We start from the raw sequence: 20,406 nt of genomic DNA, 5'->3' as shown, positions 1-20,406 counted from the left end.
ATAAGAATTTCCTTGACCTGTTAGTTTTGCCTGAGAGAGATTCCCAACAAATGTCAGGATAGTTGAAATCTCCCATGAAAACTATGTCATATTTTTGGAGAACTTGGCCATTTGATGCATAAAGAGTTCATCCATATCTTCAGCTTGCACAGGCGGCCTGTAGTAAATGCCTACAATGGTGTCCTTTCCATTGTTCTGTCTTTGTATTCTTACCCAAACAGTAAGTAAGTCCTTGTATTCTTACTCTCAACAGGGAATCCCCCATGACCACCACTCTCCGTTTCTTCTTCACAACATTTTTCTTTCTCCATCCAGGAGGACTCTGAAGGCGTACAAGGTTGCTGTTTGTGGGCAAAGTCTTATCCTGATGTATTTCTTCATCATTCTCCTGCATAAGAGCCTGGTACTGGTTCCTGAGCAGTATGGGTGCTGACTGCCTCCTGATCCTCCTGCTTCTCTGGGTCATATGTCTCCATTCCTCTGTTTCTTCAGGTGCACTTTGAATTTCTTCTCTTTCTGTAACATGAAGAGATAATTCTGCTCTGTCCAAGAACTCTTCACCTTCCTTAATGATCTTCAATGTAGCTAACCTCTCCTCGAGATTTTGCAACTTTTCCTCCAACAGGGACACAAGCTTGCATTTGTGGCATGTGAAGTTTGGCTTTTCCACTGGTAAGTCTGTGAACATGTAGCAAGAAATGCAGCTCACCAAATGGCTCCTGGCCTCTTCCATATTGTTAGTGTTAAAGAGATTTCAAAGCGATGAAAAATGAGCCAAAATTTACTGATTTCCTCTTTTCAGCTGCAACGGCCAAAATCCAGTGATCGTTGAGCTCGCAGAGACTCTTCACTTATCCCAGAAGGCACTGGGAATATGCAAATTCTCTCCTCAGGACTCTTCCCCTGGTCTGCCGATTTCCTCTTTTCAGCTGCAACGGACAAAATCCAGTGATCATTGAGCTCGCGGAGACTCTTCACTTATGCTAAAATTTTGCCCGCTTTGTTTCCCTGCCAGTAATATTTGGCTTTACTTTTCCGTAGATTGTGCTCGTATTTGGGTTGGAGCAGTTGGTATAGTTCATACCTTAGTTTCTGTAATGTTTAGAGGATTGTGTTTGTGGGGCTACGTTTGTGTGCCTCTTCTAGTGCGGCTATGTTTTGATTAATTTCCTCTATTTGGTGTAGTGTTGGTTTTTTATTCTGGGACGCTATTTTACCCCGGATGTCGGCCTTGTGGGCGCACCATACTGTAGATACAGACACATCAGGTGTGTTATTAATTGTGAAATAATCTGATAATGCTTCCTGCAATTGGGGCCTAATTTTATGGGATGTGATTCGGTAGTTATTTACTCTCCATGGGGAATATGTCAGATAGTTGTATCCCTCTGTAATTTGACCGGAGACTGGGGCGTGGTCCGACCAGGTTATGTTCCCTATCGTGGCCTTTTGGACGTCCTGTAATAACCATTTATCTGTGACCATTAGGTCAATTCTGGAGTCACCTCTATGGTAGTGTGAGTAGAAGGTGTAATCCCTCTCGGAGGCGTGTAGAACCCACCAGACATCATAGAGTTCTTCCGCTAGGAGTGTCAGAGAGAGTGATCGGGTATTTTCTTTCTTTTGAGGGGGTACCGATTTATCAATGTTAGGACAAGGGTGATGGTAAAGTCCCCGCAGACTAACAGGGCGCCTTTTTTAACCTTTGCTACTTCCGCCAGGGTGTCTTTAAGAAATGAGATCTGCTTGGCGTTAGGGGCGCAAATAGAGACAATTGTGTAGGTCTTGTTATTTATGGTGCAGACTAGGATGACATATCTGCCCTCGTCGTCCACTACGCTGGTGATTAGCAGGAAGGTGACGGTATTCTTTATTGCGATTACTGCTCCTCTTTTTTGTCAATTGCTTGGGAATGAAAGACATTTGGGAAATTTCTATTCTGCAGTCTGGGGGCGTCAGTGCTATATAGGTGGGTGTCCTGAACGCACAATACATCTGCTTTTAGGGATTTGGCCTCTTTCCATAGAAGGGATCTTCTGAATGGACTATTCAGTCCCTTTACATTAATGCTAGAAATGTGAAAAACCATGTACAGATTACAGATAAAATATGTGTGTCACCACTAGACAATTAGGAAAAATGGGGGAATAACAAAAAACAAACTTTAATTTTGTGAAAAAACAGTAACAGCTTCAAAAAAACTCTCCTTCCTCGCCATCACCGAAACCTGGCTCACCCCTTCTGACACAGCCTCTCCTGCTGCACTTTCGTATGGCGGCTTCCACCTTTCTCACACCCCCCGCCCCAGCAGCAAACATGGTGGAGGAGTTGGTTTTCTCCTGTCAGATACCTGCTCCTTCACCCCAATCCCACTGCCACCCTCTGTTACCCTCCCTTCCTTTGAGGTGCACTCTGTGCGCATCTACTCCCCCTCCAACCTCCAACTGGCTGTCATCTACCGCCCCCCAGGGCCAGCCACCACCTTCTTTGACCACTTCACCACCTGGTTACTTCATTTCCTTTCCGCGGACATCCCTACTATCATCATGGGCGACTTCAACATCCCCATCGACACTTCCCTCTCAGCTGCCACTAAACTTCTATCTCTCACTTCCTCCTTCGGCCTCACTCAATGGTCTTCTACAGCCACCCACAAAGATGGCCACACACTGGACCTCATCTTCACCCGCCTCTGCTCCCTATCTAACCTCTCTAACTCACCTCTTCCTCTCTCTGACCACAACCTGCTCACATTCTCTTCCCTCTTCACTCCATGTCTACAATCCCCACCCCACAAACTTTCACACCCTCGCAGGAATCTTAAACACCTTGACCTACACTCATTCTCTGAATCCCTCCTCCCTCTTACAGATATAAGTTCCTTACACAATGCGGATGACGCTGCGGCTCTATATAACACCACAATAGCTGTAGCTTTGGAATCCGCTGCCCCACTTACACATACCAAAACTCGCAAGATCAACAGACAGCCCTGGCACACCAGCCTGACCAAAGAGCTGAGGCGAGCTTCCAGGGCTGCTGAGCGCAGATGGAAAAGATCCCACTCCAACAAGCACTTCATCGCATTCAAACAGTCCCTCACTACTTTCAAGACCACACTCGCCACAGCTAAACAAACCTACTTCTCATCTCTCATATCCTCCCTGTCTCACAACCCTAAACAGTTATTCAACACCTTCAATTCTCTCCTCCGCCCCCCAGCACCTCCTCCCTCCCCACTCATCTCAGCTGAAGACTTTGCCTCATTTTTCAAGCAGAAAATTGATAACATCAGGGACAGTTTTGGTCAACAACCCCCAGAGCCCTTCCTCCCGACTTCCCAGCCCTCCACCTTCAAAACCAACTTCTCCACCATTACAGAAGATCGACTCTCCACTCTACTCTCAAGATCACATCTCACCACCTGTGCACTCGACCCGATCCCATCCCACTTCATCCCAAACCTCACCACAGTCTTCATCCCAACCCTAACCCATCTCTTCAACCTGTCACTAACAACTGGTGTTTTCCCCTCAAGCTTTAAACATGCCTCCATCACACCTATCCTCAAAAAGCCCTCTCTTGGCCCATCCTCTGTATCTAGCTATCGCCCTATATCACTTCTCCCATACGCCTCCAAGCTACTGGAACAACACGTCTACCTTGAACTGTCCTCCCATCTCTCTTCTTGCTCCCTCTTCGACCGCTTACAATCTGGCTTCCGGTCACACCACTCCACTGAAACTGCCCTTACTAAGGTCACCAATGACCTCTTAACTGCCAAGAGCAAGCGACACTACTCTGTCCTCCTCCTCCTGGACCTGTCGGCTGCCTTTGACACAGTGGACCATTCCCTATTATTACAGACCCTCTCATCCCTCGGCATCACAGACTTGGCCCTCTCCTGGATCTCATCATACCTAACAGACCGGACATTCAGCGTCTCCCACTCACACACCACCTCCTCACCTCGCCCCCTATCTGTCGGAGTCCCACAAGGTTCAGTCCTTGGGCCCCTGCTGTTCTCTATTTACACCTTTGGCCTGGGACAGCTCATAGAATCTCATGGCTTTCAGTATCATCTTTATGCTGATGACACACAGATCTACATCTCTGGACCAGATATCACCTCCCTACTAACCAGAATCCCTCAATGTCTGTCCACTATTTCATCCTTCTTCTCCACTAGATATCTGAAACTCAACATGGACAAAACAGAATTCATCATCTTTCCCCCATCTCACGTGACCCCCCCTACGAACCTATCAATTACAGTAAATGACTGCCCACTCTCCCCAGTCCCACAAGCTTGCTGCCTCGGAGTAATCCTTGACGCTGATCTCTCCTTCAAACCACATATCCAAACCCTTTCCACTTCCTGCCGACTTCAACTCAAAAATATTTCACGCATCCGTTCATTCCTCACCCAAGAATCTGCAAAAACCCTAGTCCATGCCCTCATCATCTCTCGCCTTGACTACTGCAACCTCATGCTCTGTGGCCTCCCCTCAAACACTCTCGCACCCCTCCAATCTATTCTAAACTCTGCTGCCCGACTAATCCACCTGTCCCCCCGCTATTCCCCAGCTTCTCCCCTCTGTCAATCCCTTCACTGGCTCCCAATTGCCCAGAGAATCCATTACAAAACCCTAACCATGACATACAAAGCAATCCACAACCTGTCTCCTCCATACATCTGTGACCTCGTCTCCCGGTACTTTCCTGCACGCAACCTCCGATCCTCACAAGATCTCCTTCTTTACTCCCCTCTTATCTCCTCTTCCCACAATCGCATACAAGATTTCTCTCGCGCATCACCCCTACTCTGGAACTCTCTACCACAACATATCAGACTCTCACCTACCATCGAAACCTTCAAAGAGAGCCTGAAGACCCACCTCTTCCGACAAGCCTATAACCTGCAGTAACCACCGATCGACCAAACCGCTGCACGACCAGCTCTACCCTCGCCTACTGTATTATCACCCATCCCTTGAAGATTGTGAGCCCTCGCGGGCAGGGTCCTCTCTCCTCCTGTACCAGTTATGACTTGTATTGTTTAAGATTATTGTACTTGTTTTTATGTATACCCCTCCTCACATGTAAAGCGCCATGGAATAAATGGCGCTATAACAATAAATAATAATAATAATAATAATAATAATAAAATAGAGTTTGGTTCTAAGTGAACCTCCTGGATATGCTCCTCTATCCAGTATATAGTGGGGGGTTATTGGGGGCTGATATGCTCCTCTATCCAGTATATAGTGGGGGATATTGGGGGCTGATATTCTCCTCTATCCAGTATATAGTGGGGGCATTGGGGGCTGATATTCTCCTCTATCCAGTATATAGTGGGGGCATTGGGGGCTGATATTCTCCTCTATCCAGTATATAGTGGGGGTATTGGGGGCTGATATGCTCCTCTATCCAGTATATAGTGGGGGCATTGGGGGCTGATATGCTCCTCTATCCAGTATATAGTGGGGGGTATTGGGGGCTGATATTCTCGTCTATCCAGTATATAGTGGGGGGTATTGGGGGCTGATATGCTCCTCTATCCAGTATATAGTGGGGGGTATTGGGGGCTGATATTCTCGTCTATCCAGTATATAGGGGGGGCATTGGGGGCTGATATGCTCCTTTATCCAGTATATAGTGGGGGGTATTGGGGGCTGATATGCTCCTCTATCCAGTATATAGTGGGGGGTATTGGGGGCTGATATTCTCCTCTATCCAGTATATAGTGGGGGCATTGGGGGCTGATATGCTCCTCTATCCAGTATATAGTGGGCCATTGGGGGCTGGTATTCTCCTCTATCCAGTATATAATGGGGGGTATTGGGGGCTGATATGCTCCTCTATCCAGTATATAGTGGGGGGTATTGGGAGCTGATATGCTCCTCTATCCAGTATATAGTGGGGGGTGAAGAGAAAGAAAAACCTCTCCTCTCGTGCCTCCGCAGACCATGGTGAAAAATAGTCTTGTATTCTCTTCTCTTGTTCATGTCCACACCTTCATCAGGGTGGACGGCGTCTTCTTCAGTGGGCAGCTGGTATCCTCGTCCACCGTCACCAGCGACCACTTCTGCAGCAGAGACATGGCCTCTCGGGGGGAAGTCAGGACCTGTGTGACCCCATTCTTGGTGATGATCACCGGGTAGCCCCACTTGTACATGATCCCGTTGTCCTGTAGGATCTTGGTGGCTGTGGAGAATTCCCGCCTTCTGTTCAGGGTCACGGCGGATAGGTCAGTGAACACCATGATTCTCTTGAACCTCTCTGGGAGCTCCGGTCCGCCTGCTGCAGCTTTTATAATGGCTTCTTTAAAATGATAAAAATAAAGCCTGGCAATTACATCCGAGCACAGAGGCGGGGGCACTTTTGGGTTTGGGGATCCTGTGCGCTCTATTATGAGGTCTCGCTGCTCCGCCTCGGGGACTAGTGCGGTAAAGAAATCTGTTAGGAACTCCTTCAACGCGCCCGCAGCAACGCTTTCTGGTATCCACCTGAAGCGCAGATTGTTGCGCATGGAGCGGTCCTCCAAATCCGCCAGCTTTAGTTTTAGGGCGGTGGTCTCCTCATCTGCCTCATAATGAGTGTCCACTAAGTGGTTGTGGGCTGTGAATTCCTCCAGCTTCTCCTCAGTATGGGCTGTTCTGTCCCCGATGTGCCCAGTGCAGTGAGGGCTGAGGTAATGTCACTGTGTATAGCCTGCTTTATATCTCCTAGCAGGGACTTCAGTGTGGCCTCAGTGATGGGGGTGGAGGGGTGCCCTGTGTCAGGTGCATATACTTGTGTTTTGTTGCTCTGCTTCTCCGGGCTCCTGGATGAAGAGCTGCCCGATCTCTCCTTTGCCTGCTCCGCTTCACTCATGCCCCTCTCCTGTGAGGTCTGACCCAGTGTCAGGAGATCAGACCCCCCCAGAGCGCTACACACCGCCGCTGGCCGCATGGTGAATGCTGCGGTGGCCATCTTGGATTTTCTCAGGCGCTGGCACAAAGACCGTTATCCTGACCGGCGCTGCTCCCCTGCTCCTCGTTGCGCACCCCATCAGTGCACGGACCCCGTCTGAGGTCGTGATAAGTGGAATTGCGGGTTTCCCCCACCGTTAGTTGCTGCTGGGGCCCGGAGCTAGTGTTCTCTGCGCCCACTCAGCTCCTCATCCAGACACGACCCCCGTGTCCTCTCATTATATAAGCTATTCATTTATAAGTGCACAGGATCTATTCCCCTTATACACCGATATCCAGTGACAGATCTACAATCCGTTTACATATATTTATGTATGGATTTATCTTACACTCAATAAATACGGTGCACTTATCTCATCTCCACCTTGATAGTGACGCTCTCTTAGGCCTCTTTCACACATCAGGTTTTCGCCATCAGGCGCGATCCGGCGCTTTTGACAGAAACCGGATCCGGCGAAATGCAATGCCGGATCCGGTTTCCCCCCCATTGACTTGCATTTGCGCCGGATCGCGCCAGATGGCCATGCGTTTCATCCGGTTTTCGCCGGATCCGGCAATGTGTCGCGATCCGGCGTCTGGAAAAAACGGTGACTGTAACGTTTTTTGTCTCCGGCGAAAAAGCCGGACACGCCGGATCCGGCGCATCCGGCTTTTTCACACAATGAAAGCCTATGAGCGCCGCAATGCGCCGGATCCGGTTTTTTGGTCTGAGCATGCTCAGTAGCTCTGCCCACAAGACATATATAAAAGCAAGACAGTGGGACCCACAGCCACACCCAACATGCCACCCAAGAAAGCAACCAAGCGAAGCAGGAGAAGGCAGGAGACCACTGCAGCACCATCCGCACCACCACCACCCCAAATGGAGCAGCAAATAGAACATGCTGAGGAGGGGAGGCCAGCAGCAGATGAGAGACGGTAATTATCAAATAACCCATTCCTCCAAACTAGGGCTATTGAATATCAAGATATTCATTGGCCCTTTGTTTCTCTTTATTCAACAGCCGCCCAATAGATGCAGCAGCAGCAGCAATGGCAGCAGCTGGAACACCACCCACAGCCATGGAGTCTGGCCACCAGGAAGACAGCACATCATCTTCTGGGAGCCCTCCCTCGCATCGTCAGCGCTTGACGGTAAGTTTTTATTTCCAAAATCCATCTTCTCTGTAATATATGTCTATTCATTGCCTTTTATTTCAAAACAGGAATCACAAGATGAAGAGGAGCTCCCAGAAGAAGAAGGAAGGGGTGGACAGACACCTGGAGTGGGCTCACAATTGGTAAGTTTTTTGCATCAAACGCAGAAACACAACATCACACTACACACAACACATAGAAAACAATGTTCTGCAGACCACACACAGCAAACAAATGCCAACATCCAAAGACATAACATTTTTTGTTTTCTTCTCTAGTCTTCCCAATCTGGTGCTCGGCCAAGAGGTCCTCGCAGTGCCTCCCAGGGTCGTCGGCGACAGCAACGCGGCGGTCACCAGCGTGTAAGTATAAATATTTTTGCTTTGTTTTTTTGCACTTTTTTTTTCATTTCTTTTGTGGAGGCTAATTATGTTATTTTTGTCTTTTTCTTTAACAGCCTTCACAGCGTGCTCCCGACTCTGACGGTGAGGATGGAGGGATTGATGTGGACCGCTTCATCGATCTCGTCAGAGAAAGGGAGCCGCTCTGGAATATGGCTGACCGCCGCCACGCTGACCTGATCGTTACCCGACGACTCTGGGAGGAAATCTGTTCGCTCCTTGTGGGCCGCTGGGAGGACCTCGAAGCTCGGGCCCAGATTAAAGAGCGTAAGTATATACAGTACCGGTTGCTTGATGTAAACCAGTGTTTCCCGAACTCCAGTCCTCGTGGTCCCCACGGATCATGTGTTCAGGATTTCTATTTACTATGGAAATCCTGAAAACATGACCCCTGGGGACCATGAGGACTGGAGTTTGGGAAACACTGATGTTGTATACTAACCACTCCTTTATCGTTTCAGGGAACAGAATTGTGAATCGGTGGCAGTCTGTGAGAGATCGTTTCAAGAAGGAGTTCAATAAAGAGATGCGGGCCCCGAGTGGATCTGGAGGACGCAGGAGCAAGTACAAGTACGCAGAAGCCCTGTCGTTCCTCCGGGAAACAATGGTCACCAGAAGGTAAATATTACACACCACATGTGAAAAAAAATGTTATATGTAAATTTTTTTTTCAGCCAGGGCACGGTGAGCAGCACTCGGGAGCCGGCACGATTGGACCCTTCTGAGGCGATCCCTGAGGAGACCGGCACCGAGGGACACTTCGACCGCCCCGGTACATCTGCACCTTCCCAGCCTTCCCACACATTCGACCCATCTGTCCCATCCACCAGCACAGGAGCATCGTGGCCGCCTACATTACATGAAGCTGCTGGTGAGGAGATCGCTTTCCCTTTACCCCACCCTTCTGCCCCTGCCACCTCTAGTACACCTGCGGGTACTGGGCGGCAGCGGCAGAGGGGTCAGGAAAAGACTTATGCGCCAGAGTTCTTGCATCTGAATGCATCTTTCCAGAACTGTCTAAAAGTCTTGTCAGAGCAAATCTCCGCAGGCTATCAGCAGATCAACTCCAGCATTCTGGAGGTGAAGACACTTCTGCAAACCATGCATTCAGAAGCAAGATCTTCGCCAAACCACACCTTTTTCAGGTCTGTTGTGGAGCGCATGGAAACGCTCTCTCCTGCCCAGCAGATGCATGTAATGCATTCATGCCACGCTGCTCTCCAGCAAGTTACCTCCCAACCTCCTCCTCCTCCCACCACAGTAGTTCCTCCACCTGCACCCCCTCCAGCCACTTTCCATCCTCCCCCTCCTATTACATCTACACCCCCTCCAGCCACTTTCCATCCTCCCCCTCCTATTACATACCATCCACCTCCAGCCACTTTCCATCCTCCCCCTCCTATTACATACCATCCACCTCCCCAGCACCATCCACCTCCCCAGCACCATCCACCTCCCCAGCACAATCCACCTCCCCAGCACCAGCAACCTCCCCAGTACCAGCAACCTCCCCAGTACCAGCAACCTCCACAGTACCTGCAAACTCCCCAGTACCAGCAACCTCCCCAGTACCAGACATCTCCCCACTTCCAGCAACCTGCCCCGTACCAGACATCTCCCCACTTCCAGCAACCTGCCCCGTACCAGACATCTCCCCACTTCCAGCAACCTGCCCCGTACCAGACATCTCCCCACTTCCAGCAACCTGCCCCGTACCAAACTCCTTCCCCATACAACTTGCCATCAACATCATCTGCTCCTACAGTCCCTGCCCAACCCTCCACTCCACCACCCACCACCTCTTCTGCTTCCCACATGTCCACCCATTCTGTAGTTTTTTCCACACCTTCACCTCTAACTGTTCCTTCCCCACCACGATCCCAGTCCTCTCTCCACACTCCCAGTGTCGAAGTGTCCCGCAGCCCCTACAGCAGTATTTCCACCACACACTACACAGATTTATAATGTGTGTATTTAAATAAAAATGACCAGTTTTATGGTTTCAGTTTTATAGTTTCAAAGTTTTATTAAACAAGTTTATTAAAATTTTAAAAAAGTTTACTAAAAAAAACATTTTTCAATAAAAGTTAAATTATTTTACACTGGTTGTCTGTCATTTCTTTCTGCGGCGAAAAAGGTTAAATACAGGGTATTTAAAAGGTGAAATGGTATTCAAAACTAGGTATATAACTGTGGGTAAATTTTAGCTTTTTGCCACAGTTGTGTTCCTGGTTGTGTTTGAAGCAAAGTATTTCACCTAAAAAGTTGTGTTTATTGTTGGTGATTTCCTAACAATGTACACAACTTTTGTTAAAAGGTGAAATACTTTGCATAAAACACAACCAGGTACACACCTGTGGCCTAAAGCTAAAAATAGAGACCATGACAAGATAGCCAACTTTGGTTGGCAAAGGTATATACTGTTGGTACAGAAGGTACACAAGTTTGGTTAGGGCACAAATCTTTCACACTCTGTCATCCTGCCAGTGTACTCTGCCTTGAGGTGACATAAAGTATAGTGCAAAATTGTCCCTCATTACTGAAACCGTCACAGAACTTCTAGTGGTAATGTCATGGTAATCTTGCAAGGTGGTTTCTTCAGAGGTGTCCTCAATGGAAATGGGTTCCTTGCAGATAACAAAATTGTGGAGTACCACGCACGCTTTGATCACCTCGTCCACAGTTTCTGTCTTGAGGTTGATCGCAGTCAATAGGACCCGCCATTTGGCTGTCAGAATACCAAAGGTACATTCAACCATTCTTCTTGCTCTTGTGAGGCGGTAATTAAAAATGCGTTTTGGTCTTGTCAATCCTCTGCTAGAGTACGGTTTCAAAAGGTGTTCTGACAGCTGGAAGGCTTCATCCCCTACACAGACAAATGGCATAGGTGGACCAGATGTTTGCTGCAGCGGTCTAGGTGGTGGGAACTGGAAGGTGTTTCCATACAGTTTACGCCCCATGGCAGACAGTTTGAAAACTTGAGAGTCATTGGAGCGGCCATAGGCCCCAATATCAACCGCAATAAATTTGTATTCCGCGTCAGCGATGGCCATGAGGACAATTGAAAAATATTTCTTGTAATTTAAATATTCCGATCCCGATCCAGCTGGCTTTACAATGCGGATATGTTTCCCGTCCACAGCGCCCAAGCAGTTTGGAAACTGACATATCTGTTGAAACTTGTCAGCAATTTCAATCCACCTCTCTGTTGTGGGCTCTGGTAAAAACTCTTCAGCTAAGGAGTCCCACAGTGCACGGCATGTGTACTTCACAATTCCAGATATGGTGGAAATCCCGAGTCTGTACTGGAAATGCAGTGACGAAAGGGATTCTCCAGTTGCAAGAAATCTGTGGGGAATTAAAAAACAATAAATTAGTTTAAAATCACAGCATTACATACCAAAACTGACCTATAACACTTGGAGATACAAATTACCACCAACAAGATTGCAGTGAAAGTGTGCTCTGATGCGATCATATCCAATAAATGTGGCTTACTTTAAAGTCACCATCAGACGCTCTGCGGGTGAAACAGAGAAGCGGCAATAGGTGTCCGCTTTTCTTATGAGGTGTGCAATGCGCTCCACCAAGTAATCAAAATTCTCCATTTTCATCCTAACATATCCAAAAAATTTATCCGGGTTTCGTCGAAGGTCCATGCATAGTGTAGAATAGACCCCACGCGTCATTCTCTTGGCTGTGATGGGGTGGATCCACAAACGTCGTCTACGATGCCTGATGCGCTGCTGTCTCGCTCTCTCCTTCTCCAGAACAATCACCCTCAAACGATTCGCCTCCACTATAAAATCCGCCAAATTCTTCAAAATATTTCCAATCACAACATCCATCTTCGCCAGTAACTTGCTCTTCTCTCCAACCTGCACTTTCTCCTCTACAACCTGTCAAAGAAGGGCTGTAGGAACATGCTATATATAGTTTTCCAGTAGCCAATCCCGTTCGGAAGGCCACAAGGGTCAATTTTAAAAACCGGATCCGGCGTAATCCGTCGAAAAACGGGTAGAAAAACGGATGAACCGGATGAGACGGATCCGGTTTTGTCTGTCCAGAAAAAGACGGATCCGCCAGAAAACCGGATCCGTCACATCCGGTTTTACGAAACATTTGCCGGATCCGGCGTTCCGGCACGACGCCGGATCGCGCCTGACGCCGAAAACCTGATGTGTGAAAGTAGCCTTAGGATACATGTTAATCTATGATGGCACTTCTGCACATGGCCACTAGATGGAGCTACAACATCTGACATTTGGAAAACCAAAAACAAAACACAAAACAAATATCCTGGAATAAAAAAGTAAAAAAATATATATTGCAAAAATTGCATGAAGGTAGTAATAATAAGGGTATTTAGTTAACATAATTTTGATCAAAATAATGTAGAAGCCATCCCGCCACGTCACGGCAACCCTTGTGGGACAGTCCTAACTCTTGTATTTAAAACCTTTCCACTTGTCAAGTGACGTAAATGTGAACAAGGACAGAGGGACTGAACCACCAGTAATTGTATTGGCCAGACAGGATGGATTTTCCAACTCAGAAGCAGGGCGGTCACACCCTTATATGCACAGAATGCACAATGAAACAAATGAGAAACTGGGTCTGAGCAGAAAAAGTAAATTAATGTGCATGCAAAATGTAATTGCATATGAACACAGACCCAGTTTCTCATTTGTTTCATTGTGCATTCTGTGCATATAAGGGTGTGACCGCCCTGCTTCTGAGTTGGAAAATCCATCCTGTCTGGCCAATACTATTACTGGTGGTTCAGTCCCTCTGTCCTTGTTCACATTTTCGTCACTTGACAAGTGGAAAGGTTTTAAATACAAGAGTTAGGACTGTCCCACAAGGGTTGCCGTGACGTGGCGGGATGGCTTCTACATTATTTTGATCAAAATTATGTTAACTAAATACCCTTATTATTACTATTATTACTACCTTCATGCAATTTTTGCAATATATATTTTTTTACTTTTTTATTCCAGGATATTTGTTTTGTGTTTTGTTTTTGGTTTTCTCTGTGTAAAGGTCATGTGTTCATATGCAATTACATTTTGCATGCACATTAATTTACTTTTTCTGCTCAGACCCAGTTTAACATCTGACATTTGCCTGAATTTTTATATCTACACATGGTTTACACAAATTATATTTTCTTGTGGTAACTCTATACTATTTACCATTAGAAGCTGTGTATTTCTGTAATTATTTGTATGTATACATGATTGATTACCACTTCTATCTCTGTAAAAACAATCCCCTTTAACCCCTTTCTGACATTGGGTGTAAATGTACTTCCTCCCTTTGATGTGGGCTCCGGTGCTGAGCTTACATCTTTTCCGGCACATGTCAGCTGTTTTGAACAGCTGCCATTTGCCCCGAACAGCCTCTGACAGCGGCATTTAATGCTCACTTCCAGCAAGCACTGGAAATCCCGCCCATCGGTGACCCCGTCACATGATCATGGGTCACCGATGGGTTGGCATGACAACCAGAGGTCTCCAGCAGACCTCTATGCTTGTCACTGCCGGAATGCTGTGAGCGCCGCCCGTTAGCCAAAACCACATGGACCAGTGATCATCCCGCTGAACTCCCGCTCTCCTATTAACATGGGCAAAACGCTACTCAGACAACACAGGGTGAGGGTATAACAGTGTGGCAATGCTTTACTGTACAACAAAACAGGCAAATAACACATAGAACACAAAGAAAAGATGAGGTGGCACTCACCAGTGTAAAAAGTCTGTTCTTTATTGATCAAGCCGTTCACAGCATGTCCTCAGGGAGAATGGGAGATAGAGTATGCGAGTGATGACGGCCATTTTGCGCTTCTGCGAGTCCACACTTTCTTTACTTGGTGTGCACCCGAAGTGTCCGGTTACATGAGCTCATCATGGCTAACTGAGCAGTATCGCACCGAGCACATGTAGCGGCCGTGATTTCCCTGTGGTGCAGTTCATCTCTTTGTATGCTAACAAATACAACAGTCAGAGTCTCACCCTTCCACTGACCCGCCGGGATAATAGCTTCTGTGACTACAGATCTTCCAGGGTCACTACCCCAGCTGTGGCCCACACACAGAGAGGTGGTAATGACAAGCTTAGGAAGATGACAGTCCATACAAGGCCAGTTGATCCGAGGATCACAACCTGGCTTCATCTTCCAGGGTCGACTACTCCACCTGTGGCATGCACACAGAGAGGAGGTAACAATAAGTGTAGGAAGATGACAGTCCATTGAGTCCATACAAGGTACAAGGCCAGTTGATCCGAGGATCACAACCTGGCTTCATCTTCCAGGGTCGACTACTCCACCTGTGGACCGCGCACAGAGAGGAGGTAACAATAAGTGTAGGAAGATGACAGTCCATTGAGTCCATACAAGGTACAAGGCCAGTTGATCCGAGGATCACAACCTGCCTCCAAACGTATCCATGGTTCAGTCATGGTTCAGTGATGGTCAATGGAGCAGATTTGTATTCTTCCAACTGAGGCTGAAAACCCCCAGGTTGTTTCCTATAGAATCAAAGACCTGTGTCCCTTTTGATGATGTAAAATGGCTGTTGTCCTGTCTCTTGTCCTTTGGATGTATGGATGTCTTGGCAGAATCTCTCTGCCTGTTTCTCTCTGTCTCTTTATACAGAGGCATGTCACCTATTTTTAGACTTAACAAGTGTCCCTCATTCAGTATTTACATAAAGGGTAAGAATGGAGATAAGATTATTATAGCATTGATTATTTAAACTATTTGCATAGTTTTTCCCTCTCTGCTTTAGAAGTCAACAAACTGGCTCCATAACACAATGAATAATTAGCATATCAGCAAAGATCACCAGTGATCAAGGATAAGCGCACAATAAAAGTCAATATTACCGGCTTACACAAACAAAAGTCTGTTTTCTTGACCAACTAGAAATCAACACTTACATTTAAAGCCAACATACAGATAACATTCTATTATTCTTCATTTGCTAAAAAATAGTCATCTGGTTAATTAAGATACAATGCTGTAAGTCTTCACAATCCCAAAAGTAGAAAAATATGTTTTTAAAACTATTAAAAAAATATAAAAAAGTTCAAATCACCCCCCTTTTGCCCCTTTCAAAATAAAACAATAAAAAATCAAACACACACATATTTGTTATAGCCGCGTTCAGAATCGCCAGATCTATCACTATAAAAAAGAATTAACCCGATCACTAAATGGCGTAACGAGAAAAATGTCAAAACGCCAGAATTACTTTTTTTGGCCACAACATTGCATTAAAAAGCAATAAAGGAAAGACCAAAAGACCGTATCTGCACCAAAATGGTCTCCATTAATAGCATCAGCTCGGCACACAAAAAATAAGCCTTCACCCAACCCAAGATCATGAAAAATGGAGACGTGACGGGTATCGGAAAATGGAGCAATTCTTTTATACTTTACCTAATAAAGAGGAGGTATTTTTACTGATACAGTGGGTATGGAAAGTATTCAGACCCCTTTACATTTTTCACTCTTTGTTTCATTGCAGCCATTTGGTAAATTCATATTCATACTATCTATTCCTGACACTGGAGTGGCTTATAAACTTACACAGTATATAGTCTGAGGTCTGGGATCTGCCAATATGTGGCTAGTTTTCTGACTGTTTCGGATAACATGATACATGATTTTAGTTTTTTTTTGTCTAGTCTCGTTTGAATATAGGGCAATATTAAATAGTCTCCTGATGAGTTGCCTTTGGTGAGAACGATGAAACCCGTAGAAATGAGAGGCTTGGAGAGTGAGTGTGTAAACGTCACCTCACCCAATGTTAGGTGTCGGATTCCTGCCCCTGCACAGGGGGAATCTCGAGCTTTGCCTTCTGTGGTCTCCCATTCAGTCCCAGCCGCAGAGGAGGCTGCTCATTAGAGACGTCGTTCTCAGCGTCTTGCTCAGGCTAGTGCTGTCAGGTTGGTTGCTGCTGCCACCTCTGGGTCAGCTTTGGCAATCCGCACTAGCCAGCAGCAAGCAGCTCCAGAGGCTAAGTCCTTTTTGCAGCCTTCTGAGCATGCCCGTGGGACGTCCTCTCATTGGAGGTCGGGGGTCACATGCTCAGGTTCTTCTCCAGCTCGAATTGGACCATCAGGAAGGTCCCGGAAGGACGCTGCTATAAAAGGCTAGTATAGTCTGTAATTTGTAATGGTATGTGTGATGATGGATGCTTGTGAAACGCTGACTGACTCATTATGAAACCCCTTCCCTCTGATGCGTATGCTGTTAGGGTTTAGAGTTTGAGTCAGCGCCGGGTAGTGGCACTGCCTAGCGCCGCAGTGCTCCAAGCTCCAATCACATGTTAGCGCCACTCTGCGCCACACTACATTAGGCACTACGGTACCGCACGTTCAGCGACATCAGCCTGAGCGGCGCTGTGCGCCACTAATGTGCTTTCCAGACCAAAGCTTAGGCTGGTTAGTGGCGTTCGCCAGAGCTGCGCTGTACGTACTTCGTGCGGTATTGATCTATCAGCTGTGCCCTGTGGCTGTTAACAGGGCACAGTGTTCAGTAAGGGTCTCTCCCTGGTGTTGCAGTGTTGGTGCCGAATGCTGGTGGGTCTAGAGGGACTCTAACCCCATGTCCTTGGGGCAGGGTCCTGTGACCAAAACACTAGTGTTCACTCTGCAGTATCGCGGCCCTGTGAAGCTACAGGGTTCACCTCCTATTCACCGGGTGAAGTTAACCCGTGTGTGTTCGCTATACCGCCAGTTTCTGTCCGCCATTACCGAGCAGCAGTCTACCATCTCTGCACGGATGACCCCGGGCTGCAAACGCACCTCATTACCATCTTTTATTATTTGTTGCATTCCGCCAGCCCTAACACCCTATATACTGAGACATGGGGTATATGTTTTTTCTATTAGTCACTTTCTAACCTTCAGGGGGTGAATTATGGGTATAGTTTTACATTTGGAATTAATAAGGTTTAGTTTTATCCTTTTATCAGCAAACATGAGGAATGACAAGAGACAACCAATTTAAGAAGATTCAATTTTGGTTAAAACTATTCCAACACTATGAACATAAAAAGGCTTCTCCCCTATGTGATGTCTCTGATGTTTATTAACAGTTGATTTCCAAGTAAAATATTTCACACATTAAGAAAATGAAAATGGCTTCTCCTTTGTGTGACTACTCTGATGGCGATCAAGAAGCGCTTTCTGGTTAAAATATTTCCCACATTCTGAACAGGAAAAAGGCTTCTCCCCTGTGTGAGTTCTCTGGTGCTTTACAGAATCTGATTTATTTCTAAAACATTTCCCACATTCTGAACATGAAAAAGGCTTCTCCCCTGTGTGAGTTCTATGGTGATTAATACAAACTGATTTATTGTTAAAACATTTCCCACATTCTGAACATGAAAAAGGCTTCTCCCCTGTGTGAGTTCTCTGGTGATTAATACAAACTGATTTATTGTTAAAACATTTCCCACATTCTAAACATGAAAAAGGCTTCTCCCCTGTGTGGATTCTCTGGTGATTAATATAAACTGATTTATTGTTAAAACATTTCTCACATTCTGAACAGGAAAAAGGCTTCTCCCCTGTGTGGGTTATTTGGTGACTAATAAGATGCTCTTTCCGGTTAAAACATTTCCCACATTCTGAACAGGAAAAAGGCTTCTCCCCTGTGTGAGTTCTATGGTGATTAACCAGTTGTGATTTCCTGTTAAAACATTTCCCACATTCTGAACAGGAAAAAGGCTTCTCCCCTGTGTGAGTTCTATGGTGCTTTACAGAATCTGATTTATTTCTAAAACATTTCCCACATTCTGAACATGAAAAAGGCTTCTCCCCTGTGTGAGTTCTCTGGTGGGTAACAAAATTTGATTTGTGTGCAAAACATTTCCCACATTCTAAACATGAAAAAGGCTTCTCCCCTGTGTGGATTCTCTGGTGATTAACACAATCTGATTTATTGTTAAAACATTTCCCACATTCTGAACAGGAAAAAGGCTTCTCCCCTGTGTGGATTCTCTGGTGCTTAATACAAACTGATTTATTGTTAAAACATTTCCCACATTCTGAACAGGAAAAAGGCTTCTCCCCTGTGTGGGTTATTTGGTGACTAATAAGATGCTCTTTCCGGTTAAAACATTTTCCACATTCTGAACAGGAAAAAGGCTTCTCCCCTGTGTGAGTTCTATGGTGATTAACCAATTGTGATTTCTGGTTAAAACATTTCCCACATTCTGAACAGGAAAAAGGCTTCTCCCCCATGTGAGTTCTATGGTGATTAACCAATTGTGATTTCTGGTTAAAACATTTCCCACATTCTGAACAGGTAAAAGGCTTCTCCCCTGTGTGAGTTCTATGGTGATTAACCAATTGTGATTTCTGGTTAAAACATTTCTCACATTCAGAACATGAAAATGACTTCTTTCCTTTAGGAGCAGTTTGTTTTTTATTGCCTCTTTTGTGACTTTGATTTCTCTTATTAGTCAGTAATGAATCAGAAGATGGGACCTGTTTCATAGGATCAGATGACAGATCTTTGCTGTGAATGGATGATGCTATATCTGGAGTAATATCAATCACTTCAGTTGTATCTTGTAGGATCTCAAGATCATCTGATTTAAAAACTGAAGATGTCAGCTGTCCCTCTGATCTCCTGGTACAGTCAACTGCTAAGATAAAAAAAATTTTTTTTAATAAAATATCATTGAGTTTTATATTTTTGAACATTTCTACTTAAACTGTCCATAAAAATGGCAAGCTATGTAAAAACTTTAACCCATTCACCCCCAAGGGTGGTTTGCACTTTCATGACCGGGCCAATTTTTACAATTCTGACCACTGTCCCTTTATGAGGTAATAACTCTGAAACGTTTCCATGGATCCCGGTGATTCTGACATTGTTTTCTCGTGACATATTGTTCTTCATGTTAGTGGTAAAATTTCATTCAAACAACTTGCGTTTATTTGTTAAAAAAATGGAAATTTGGCGAAAATTTCGCAATTTTCCAAATTTGAATTTTTATGCCCTGAAATCACAGCGATATGGCACACAAGAAACTTAATAAGTAACATTTCCCACATGTTTACTTTACATCAGCACAATTTTGGAACCAAAGTTTTTTTTTGTTACGAAGTTATAAGGGTTAAAAGTTGACCAGCGATTTCTCATTTTTGCAACACCATTTCATTTTTACGGACCACATCACATTTGAAGCCACTTTGAGGGGTCTATATGATAGAGCTCGGAAGGGAAGGAGCGCCGTTTGACTTTTTCAATGCATAATTGGCAAGTGACCCCATTTTGGAAACTAGACCCCCCACGGAACTTATTTAGATATGTGGTGAGAACTTTGAACCCACAAGGGCTTCACAGAAGTTTATAACGTACAGCGGTACAATTAAAAAATCATATTTTTTCCAAAAAAAGGTTTTTTCACCCCCAATTTTTATTTTCCCAAGGGTAACAGGACCCTGAAAGTTATTGTGCAATTTGTCCTGAGTGCGCTGATACCCCATATGTGGGTGTAAACGACTATTTGGGCACATGGCAGAGCTCAGAAGGGAAGCAGCGCCATTTGACTTTTTTGGCTGGAATTGAGATCGGACACCATGTCGCGATTGGAAAACCCCTGATGTACCAAAACAGTGGAAACCCCCCACAAATGACACCATTTTGGAAACTAGACCCCCTAAGGAACTTATCTAGATGTGTGGTGAGCACTTTGAACCCCCCAGTGCTTCACAGAAGTTTATAACGACCGGGCGTGAAAATAAAAAAATCGTATTTTTTCAACAAACATGATCGTTTAGTCACCAATTTTTTTATTTTCCCAAGGGTACCAGGAGAAATTGAACCCCAAAAGTTGTTGTCCAATTTGTCCTGAGTACGCTGATACCCCA

At 45.7% G+C, this 20,406-nt stretch overlaps 1 protein-coding gene across 1 annotated transcript in view; it reads right to left on the bottom strand.

The window, feature by feature from the left end:
* Positions 1-20,406, bottom strand: part of LOC141077902 (uncharacterized) — a 59,736-nt gene that overhangs the window by 26,942 nt on the left and 12,388 nt on the right. Inside the window, exon 4 of the mRNA XM_073564673.1 lies at positions 17,685-19,175. Within this exon, the coding sequence (XP_073420774.1) occupies positions 17,685-19,175 (1,491 nt within the window). The remainder of the gene's footprint in view (positions 1-17,684; positions 19,176-20,406) is intronic.

This window comes from Dendrobates tinctorius, unplaced genomic scaffold, assembly GCF_039654945.1.
Source record: "Dendrobates tinctorius isolate UK_male_01 unplaced genomic scaffold, ASM3965494v1 ptg000470l, whole genome shotgun sequence".
Lineage (NCBI taxonomy): Eukaryota > Metazoa > Chordata > Amphibia > Anura > Dendrobatidae > Dendrobates > Dendrobates tinctorius.
Note: the sequence above shows the minus strand (reverse complement) of the source record. Positions and strands in the feature narration are given on the sequence as shown.